The 10,000-nt window shown below is 44.7% G+C and overlaps 1 protein-coding gene across 2 annotated transcripts in view; it reads right to left on the bottom strand.

Annotated features, from left to right (window-relative positions):
* The window catches only part of crlf1a (cytokine receptor-like factor 1a), a 17,279-nt gene extending 14,055 nt beyond the window's left edge, over positions 1-3,224 (bottom strand). For both annotated transcript variants that reach the window (XM_080012787.1, XM_080012788.1), the window contains exons 1-3: positions 3,085-3,224; positions 2,309-2,587; positions 314-443 (exon numbers count right to left, since the gene is read on the bottom strand). In XM_080012787.1, the coding sequence (XP_079868913.1) occupies positions 314-443; positions 2,309-2,587; positions 3,085-3,211 (536 nt within the window). In that variant the 5' untranslated portion in view covers positions 3,212-3,224. The remainder of the gene's footprint in view (positions 1-313; positions 444-2,308; positions 2,588-3,084) is intronic.
* Positions 3,225-10,000: the final 6,776 nt, after the last annotated feature.

The raw sequence follows: 10,000 nt of genomic DNA on the forward strand, positions 1-10,000 counted from the left end.
AAACTAAAAGAAAAGCACTGGGAAAACACAATAGGGATACTTCCACAACGAGATATCCGCGAGAACTGAGCGAGCGGTGCCCACGCTTGTCGAGAGAGCCTGGGCGAGCCTGGTGGTCGCTGTATGAACCTCGCCCCGAATGTGGATTTCCACTCGTAAAACAGGACAAAAATTCGCACGAGCCTCGGCTCGTAGAACAAATTACTCGTTAACTGATGCGCTTGTAATGCGAGGTTCCACTGTAGGTCCAAAAAATGTTTAAAATGTTATTTCAGCCTGTGCAAGAGCAGATGGCAGTTTGCACGGTTCCTACCTGAGCTTGTACTTCAGCATGTACTTGGTCCTGATGAAGCTCTCTCCCTGGGCCCCAGGGGCCCAGCGGCACGTCAGGTCCTTGGTGTTCTTGGACCAGCAGGTCAGATTGACCGGCTTCTCCGGAGGCACTGGGATGCGGAGGGAGGGATGGATGGATAGAGAGATAGACAGACAGACAGACAGACAGACAGACAGACAGACAGACAGACAGACAGACAGACAGACAGACAGACAGACAGACAGACAGATAGATAGATAGATAGATAGATAGATAGATAGATAGATAGATAGATAGATAGATAGATAGATAGATAGATAGATAGATAGATAGATAGATAGATAGATAGATAGAAAAATAGATAGATAGATAGATAGATAGATAGATAGATAGATAGATAGATAGATAGATAGATAGATAGATAGATAGATAGATAGATAGATAGATAGATAGATAGATAGACAGACAGAAAGGTATGTGGATAGATAGATAGACAGACAGACAGACAGATAGATAGATAGATAGATGATGAAAAAAGGGGCAGATGGATTGTGGAAGAGTGAAAGAAAAGGAGCGAAAGAGGGAGAGATGATGAGGAGACGAAGAGAGGAGAAGAGGAGAAGAGGAACATGAGAGAGGGAAAATAGTTAATGACTCCACTTTTTGTTTTTGTCTTTCTCTCCCTCTCCCTCTCCCTCTCTCTTGTACTTTTCTCTCAAACTTTCAGGTCTGAACAAAATGGTACCTACAGCCATTACACTCCTACAGAGTGTAATTCAAAACCAGTGATGGTCATCAGATACTGGCATGCCCCCCCCCCCCCCCCAAACCTGTTCGCGTGTGTGTGCGTGCGCGCGTGCACGTGCGTACAATTTGATTGGGTCAGACTCAGGAACCCTGCCAACATTCCTCGTGTCTAGGAACACACGGTGCTGAACACCAGTATCACCACAACACTCATCGTGTGGCTGTCTCGCAGAGGGAGAGAGAGAGAGAGAAAGAGAGAGAGAGAGAGAGAGGCAGAGAGAGAGTCGGCGAGAGAGGGAGAGAGAGAGAGGGAGGGAGAGAGAGGGGGAGAGAGAGGGATAAATAGTGACAAAGCAAGAAAGGGATTTTGTGTGCGTGTGTTCCTTCGCCAGCTTTCGAGCCTTCAAAAAAAGTCGATTTTTCATCTCATCGCGTGGAAAAAAACAAAACAGAACCTTCTCAGACTAAATCGGGCATACACGCCACAGGAGGCTGCCTTTGTGAAAGAACAGATGGAAAAAAAAAAAAAAAAAAAAGAGTATTACGTGTGTGTGGGTGTGTGTGCGTGTCTGTGTGTGTGTGCGTGTGTGTGTCTGTGCGTGTGTGTGTGAAGGCACATGTCAGGCCCATGCCCCATGAGTGATAGTGCGGGTAATGGACCACACAGGTAGTGAAATAAAGCGTCGCAGGGTCCCAGGCCCCGGGGTTCGCCCCTGGAGTCTGACGCTGAAATAGTAAGTATAAAAAAATAACCGTGGGGGGCTCTTATACTCCACTGTTGGAGAATATCTGGACAACTTCCCTTTCTCATTCCTCCCCTCCTCCGGTCCTGCCTTCTGCTTTCGTTTCCTTCCTCCCCGAACGGCTCCCCCCCTTCTCCCGGCCGCTCCCCCTCTCCCCCGTTCCCGCTCCGCGTTCTTTCTCTAACGTGCTTTAATTTCACCATTTCCTCGCTGCAACAAGACGGGGGGACTGGCAGATACCACCCCCCCCCCACCCCCCCCCCAAAAAAAACCCACTTCCAAACCCCCGGAGAAAATAAGGTTAGAAAACAGGCCCCGCAGTAACGAACCCCCGCCCCTCCCGTAGGATCCAGAGGTCTTATATATATAAACATACAATAAGGGGGAAAAGCAAATGTCTGGCCGCAAAATGAGTGAAACCAGGCCGAGGGAGCGAGAGAGAGAGAGAGAGCGAGAGAGAGAGAGAGAGAGAGAGAGAGAGAGAGAGAGGCCCGCAGCGACTTACTGCCCACATAGAGGCAGGAGCCCGCCAGGACGACTCCCACGGGGTTGTGGCAGACCAGGTTGTCCCCGGAGCGCTGCCTGGACGCCGACAGCCGGGCCAGGGTGACGCTGAGGACGGTGGGGCTCAGCACGCTGTAGGAGGAGCTGGGCAGCCGCCGCCCGTTCAGCGTCCAGTACAGCGAGCTGGCGGGCACGCCCAGGTCCGGCCTGACCTGGCACGTGGCCGTCAGGTTGGAGCCGATGGGCAGCGCCGGGTCCTCCGGGTAGATGGACGCTATCGCTGGAAAGATGGGGAGGGGAGGGGGAGAACATGAGAACAGAGGATGTCGGGGAGCGCGGGCGATGTGGCACGCCGATGCAAATCGGAATGCAATAGAAAGGGATCGGCGGAGGTTTCCGATCTGTAAATAAACACCAGGTAGGGGGAGGAAGAGAACGGAGTGCGATCTCGAAGGGTTCTCAAAGTGGGGGCCGAGGACCCATAGGAGGTCCCTCAGGAGGTTCCTGGGGTCCCCAGGAAACGCTTTAATGGTTAAAACTTCACAATTATTATTTAAGATGTTCGCCCCATTAGAGAACGTATAATAACTGCTGTTTTGCTCATAGTTTCATGTTATTTATGGTATAGACAGGTATGATATATGTTTTGGCCTAATGCATATCAGATTGAGGGTCCTTGATATGAAAAAAGTGGTACACATTATTGGATAACAGAAAGTGATGGAATGGAATAGAATATAATAGAGTATCATTTGGGGAGAGGTTTAATCTTCCTACCATGTTTGGCTGGCTCTCCTCCGGGTTCCTCCAGTTTCCTCCCATCTTGGCAACCACTTGCAGGTTTTTTTCCCACTGGAGACAATAAATTACCAAAAGGTGTGAATGTGTGTGACCCCGCTGGCATCCCATTCGGGTCATTACCGTGATTTACACACATTATCAGCTCTGAATTGTTATTAGTTCTATCCTACAACCCTGACCGGGGAGAGGAGGTGATGAAAACAGATGGATGGAGAATAAATACAAAGGATTCGTTGGTTGGATTAGTGAATCTCAACCTTTTTCACATCGAGGACCCTCGGTTTGATTTGCCCAATTGATAAGATTAAGTCTCTCGGGGAACTTAATCTGAGAATCAGAGAAGATTTTTTTAATCGTTTGATTTGATTTAGTCCAAACCGCCATACCTGCCTTTACTATAGTCAGGGAGATATAGGTGAAAATAGGATCAAAACAGAGATTAGTGTACGTTCTCTAATGGCACGGACGTCTTGTAAATGAATTCATGTTGAAGTTTAACTATTAATCCTTTTTGCTGGGGACCCCCTGGAACCTCTTGAAGAACCCCCCCTCCAGAGGTCTCCGGACCCCACGTTGAAGACCACTGCTGAGGGTGGGAGGATGTTGTTCAAATAAAGGGTCGGGCTCCTAGTAAATAGACAAACAGGAAGAAAACCTTTGAGGGAAGTGACTTCTTAAGGAGAAGAGAGAGAGAGTGAGAGAGAGAGAGAGAGAGAGAGAGAGAGAGAGAGAGCGCTCCTCACACTTTGTCAGGCCATCAGTGCAAATCCCCGCCCGGGGGGCCGCAGCCATTCAGCTGCCAACCACCTTCGCTAAAGGATTTTGTGCCCCCACCCACCCACACACCCCACCACCTCTTTTTTTTTAAGCCAAGAGCACCTTTGAAGACTGTAACTCCACACCAATATTTACATCACAACACCTGCTCAGACACATTACAACCACCCCCACCCAACACAGTCACACACACACACACACACACACACACACACACACACACACACACACACACACACACACACACTGAACTGCACGGACGTAGACATCCACACTGACACGCGGGGAAAGGCTCCTGTGATTAGCTAATCACAGGGCGATCCAGCTGAATAACAATCATTATTTACTAATCCCGGGCTGATTGTGGAGGCTGGAGGGCGGGGCCCCGCGGCCAGAGGAGCCAGGGCCGAAGCCGAATAGCGGCGGAGCCCATTACGGCTGTTTATTATAACTGTTGGACCGGGTCACGGGAGGAAATGGCTTGTAAAATATGATTTGTTTATAGAGGGTTTTCTTTTTTTGGGGAGGTTTTTTTGGCCTCTCGAGGTAAGACTCTCTGATCAGGTAACTGCTTTAACACTTTGGCGGATCAGAGGTCACGCCCCCCCGATACCCTCCGACTCCGGTGCCGATTTTGATTACGCTGGAATTTGGGTCCAGCTCAAATCCCTCACATTGTAGGGCGGCGACACAAACTTAAATGTGTTATCACAGAACTGTTTGCTATTTTAAGAAGCAAAAGGCCCGGGCGGTTCTTTAAATACTTAGGGAATTTTCCACGCAAATGCGATGAAGATATGCTTTGAGAATTTTAATAACCTTACATAATGTTCGCAGATCACTCACAAGATAAGCTCCTTTTTTTTTCCCGAGCTCTATAGGCATTTTAAAGTTTAAGGCTGTTTTGAAGCTGGAATTTAAGGCATGTGATTTTTAGGGGAACGTCAATCTGCAATAAGAGAACAGACTATACAACTAATGGAATAAAAACCCACACGGGATATCTCTGGGGACATCTCAGCGCAGGTTCAAACAAGATAACAAGCGACTACAAATACATTTTATGGCCTTTGTTCGACGGCTCATGATTACACTCGGAGGAACACTTCGGAGCCAGTATTTTACGTGCGCTTATGCTGTCAGTCACGTTAATGAAAGGCCTGAACTGCTCCCCTGGTTCTTAAGCACTATTTACCGCTCACTCATCCGTGCACACGTTTGAGAGGAAGGTTAAACCCGTGTACCTGAGATCGTTGCGGAGCTTCTTGACATATTGGGCGGTCGAGGTTTAGCGACACTGAGTGGGAGCACGGAAAGAACAAAACAGAGTATCCCCGTTTCAGGCACTTAAAGGTTCCTCTGATCCGGATAAACGCACAACGAGTACGTGCTGTACCCATAAATAACAGTACAGAGGAAGCCGACACTAATGGGGACAAATGTCAGAAACCCGGATCCCAGAATGGAGAGGTGACCACCATTTGTGTCACACACATTTATATGAAAGGGTCTTAAACTACTGTGAGGATTATTTTGAGATTTATTTGGGAACTATTTGGAGCAGTTCAAGACCAATAACTCATGATCAATTACTCCTTTTATGAGGACAGATTGTGATACTTTAATGTCTTGGTCTCAATCCAAAACTGAGTACACATGTATTTACTTGATTTTATTAAATTCATTTGGCTTTATTGCTTCGAAACAAAATAAAGGCATCCTGGTATTTTTCTAATAATAACATTATTATTATTATTATTATTATTATTATTATTATTATTAATAATAATAATAATAATAATAATAATAATAATATAAAAAGAAGGAACATTGACTCAGGGCAATGTTCTATACCAATGGTATAGAACATATGGATTGGGTTAGGTACTGTATATGGACTCGACAAATTAAAATATTTGGTCATATTTATGAACAAACGCAACATAGAACTTGTCCATCTGTTTTTGTCTTGTGTTTTTTGATATATTTTCTTTTTTTTTCTTTTTTTGTGCATTTTGCTCATTACGCTGCGTGTCAGCGTGCTCAGGCGCTAAATGATGTCGGCGTTCTGTTGCAGCTCCATGTGTTAAAGGATTCATGGACTTTTGGATTTCACTCTCATGGGAGACTCTTCCTCTTCTGTGGGATCAGTAACAAGCACATTAATACTGGGATGGAGGCCTGGCATCCCAAATGTGCCATTTGTCAAAGTTTGAGAGAAAAGTTTGAATTGTTGAGGAATTAATGCATTCTGGTATAGATAGATCGATAGATAGATAGATAGATAGATAGATAGATAGATAGATAGATAGATAGATAGATAGATAGATAGATAGATAGATAGATCGATCGATAGATAGATCGATAGAGAGAGATCAGACAGACGGACAGACAGGTAGGCAGGCAGATATAGTATAGAGCATAGATAGACAGACGGACGGACGGACGGACAGACAGACAGACAGATAGCAAATAGATAGATAGATAGATAAAGGCAGGAAATTGTGCACGTAATATACAGAATATTATTATACCTTAAACAAAACCTTCTTGTGTTCAATAAACTAACCTGATTCCATTTGAAAATGTACTTACACGTGACTTTTTCTAATGGTACTTTCTGCATAATTACAGTATATAGTATGAAATCATATATGTTATATTATTTTTTTAATATAATATAATATTATAATAATGCATTAGATACTATTAGATCCGATTGATCTACATCCGTGATTATGTGTTTCTATACTGTGGTACACATATCATCATAATTAATCAGGAACATAATTATCCAACGAAATTCATATTTATATTCATAGCCAGTCAATACTTGCATCCTTACTGCTCCTCTCATACCTTCATGAGAGGCGCTAAGAATGTTTTTTTTTTTTGTAATTCTGTAAATCTTTATCTGGTGCACAGAGCACACTATTGTATATTCCCATTTGTTATTGTTATTATTAGATTGTCAAGCATTTGTTACCGATTATTAAATTCCTTGTGTGTGAAAAGGTGCTTGGCCCAACCAACACACTGGGATTCCTGTGATAGTGATAATGATATATTATCATACTGTATATATTATATAATTCTCTCACTCTGCGGACCCCCCCCCCCCCCCACACTGCTGCTGCAGGGCAGCAGTGTGGAACTTACGTGTGGAGGTCACCCCTCCATCCAGCAGCAGCGACACCAAGCAGATCTCCAGGAAAAGTCCCATTTTCGCGTCCCGCGTCCCGCGTCCCGCCCCGCGTCCCGCGTCCGGTCCGTGTGTCGTGCTGCGACGCCGCGGAGCGCGCACGTGAAGCGCGCACGGAGTGGGAGGAGGAGGAGGAACGTGCGCCCCGGCGGACGAGACAAAGTGCGGGGGCAGCGGAGGGGAGACGAGGCAAGTCCGAGTTAGCTCCCCCCCCTCTCCCAAAAAAAAAAAAAAAAAAAATTATTAAAAAAAAATAATAATAATTAAAAAAAAAAAATTACATTTAAATTTAAAAAAAAAAAAAAGTAAATAAATAAATAAATAAAGTGTGTGTGTGTGTGTGTGTGTGTGTGTGTGTGTGTGTGTGCGCGCCGGGTCCTCCCTGCAGCCTTTTCCCCTTCTCACTGCTTCCTCACACAAATCACACACTGGATCCGACTTTTTAAGCTCCTCCTCTCTCTCTCTCTCTCTCTCTCTCTCTTCCCACACAGTCTCCAGTCGTTTCCCTTCCCTTTCTTTTCTTGTCCTTTCTTTTCTTTTTTCTTTTTTTTTTTTTTTTTGCGGGGGGGAGGGAGCCTCTCCCCCTTCGGTGATGGGAGTCAGAGCCATTTGTTTCCACTGAATCACTGTGCGCGCACTACTTTCCATTCCCCAGGTTGTTCCTTCTTTCCCCGTCGCAGTTGAGGAGACACCGGTGAGTCGCTGACATCAAGAAAAGGGTTTTTTGAAACGACCACTCTTCCTCCCAAAATCACATAAAAATGTTGAACCGTATTTATTATCATCATCATCATCGTCATCATCATCATCATCATCATCATTATTATCACAATACAATATGATACAAACAACAATAATAAAAAACTTTATCTACATTGCACCTTTCATATACAACATGCAACTCAAACTGCTTTCCATCAACAAAATGGGCATTAAATATTAATAATAAAAGAGAAAATCTGCAAAATACATTCAACAGAAATAAGTCAATATTATTCCATATCAATATTGTGCTCATTTTTGGATTTAGACCCCCAAGGATCACAATCAGTCCTCAGCCAAAGGTATTTTCAATCATAATTTATCTCAAATGATTTGCCTTTAATTACTAATTCTCAATAATCCTCATAGTAGATTGGGACCATTTTCATGTGTTTATGTATTTAATAACACAAAGAAAGAAATAGAAAGTTCAAAGAAAGTTTGCCCCAAAGTCCTTCTCAAAGTGCCGGGATAGAAAAAAAAGACACAACACAACAACACATATATTTCTTAAATGGTAAACGGTTCACACACCTGTATATTACAAACTGAAAATGGACAAAGTGACTGGAGATGATTGATGGGTTTATGAGAGAGGTTCCTCTCTCTCGCTTCAAAAGGATGTTTTCTCATTTTTCATTTTAGGACCAAACTATTTGGATCGTGTTTGTTTTGACGTGGAGGTGATAGATGGTGGCAGGTCGGTTATCACATGCCGCTGAAATAAATTGCCTCGAGCTTGGGAAGTAAAGCTGTTGTAACACTGCGACACTGAACATTTCAACATAAAATAAACCCGAGTGAGAAAATATGTCGGAAGGGATCCATATGGTAACACAATCATCAAGTTGGTTAGAGCTGAGCGACATACATGGATATAATATCGATAATGCGATACGAGACTAGATATCGTCTGGGATTTCGGTATTATTGGTATTTTCCAAACTTACTGTTCTAGCGGTTCTAATTAATGCCTCTACCCGCTGGGTCAAAATATCCACATTATTAATGGTTGTTACAGGTTATGCTTCGCCTATCTCTCCCAGCGCCAGAACTCAAACTCAGTACATACACCACACAATATCCCTAGGTTTTGCGGGTAGGGAGGGCTGCAAGCTATATGGGTGGGGATGTGGCGGGCGGCGGCGATCTTGCCCGTCACGTTCCCGCCCTGGCGTGCTTCTCGTCCGTCCTGCAATTTTAATACCACTCATATTGGCTTGGAACACACACACTCCCACACAAATCTTACTCCAGGCGGCGGGGCGCGGCGGGGCGCGGCGGGGGGCGGCGGGGGGCGGCGGGGTGCGGCGCGGCGCTCAGGGCTTTAGTGTGGTCTATACGGCTACGGGACTCAGGGGGTGGCTGCGGGGCCTGATGCACCAGAACTTATTGGGACAAGTCTCGGGCACTCACCGGTGGACACACACACACACACACAGAAACACACACACACACACACACACACACACACACACACACACACACACACACACACACACACACACACACACACACACACACCAACAGCACCTGCTTTGAACGCACCCCAGAACCCTCCTGGTTGCATCCCTCTCCGTTTTCTCCCTCATTTACTGCCACAGCTATGACAGGAAGAGGCCACGTGAACAGTTGCTGTTCCAGTTTTCCTGGACTTAATTAATTCTGTTTTGTCGATACATGTTGTCATATGACATTTCTCGGTTTATGTTTTTCTGTCTGCATATTTTTCCATGTACATGTTGTTTGTTTCTATGTTTGTGTTTTTCCATGTACATGTTTGTTTCTGTGTTTATGTTTTTCCATGTACATGTTGTTGTTTGGTTCTATGTTCATGTTTTTCCATGTACATGTTGTTTGTTTCTATGTTTATTTGTCTCACCCGTGGTTATTCTCCCCCTCTTGGAGTAGTGATTAGTTGTTTATGGAACCAAACATGGTAAAATAGTTCTCCAAAGAGGGTGATTTGTGGTGGTTCTGTGTAGCAAATAGCTGTGCTCTTGTCATCGCACAGAGAGAGTTATTTCAGCAGTTCTTGATGATTTAATAATGAATAAAGAGTTGCATTGCAGGTTGAGAACTTGAACTCCACTTGCAGACGAACTCTGTCCTAAATGCAATGGTATACAAATACTCTGTGTTGTATGCCAG

Source organism: Zeus faber (genome assembly GCF_960531495.2).
Source record: "Zeus faber genome assembly, chromosome: 13".
Taxonomy (NCBI): Eukaryota; Metazoa; Chordata; class Actinopteri; order Zeiformes; family Zeidae; genus Zeus; species Zeus faber.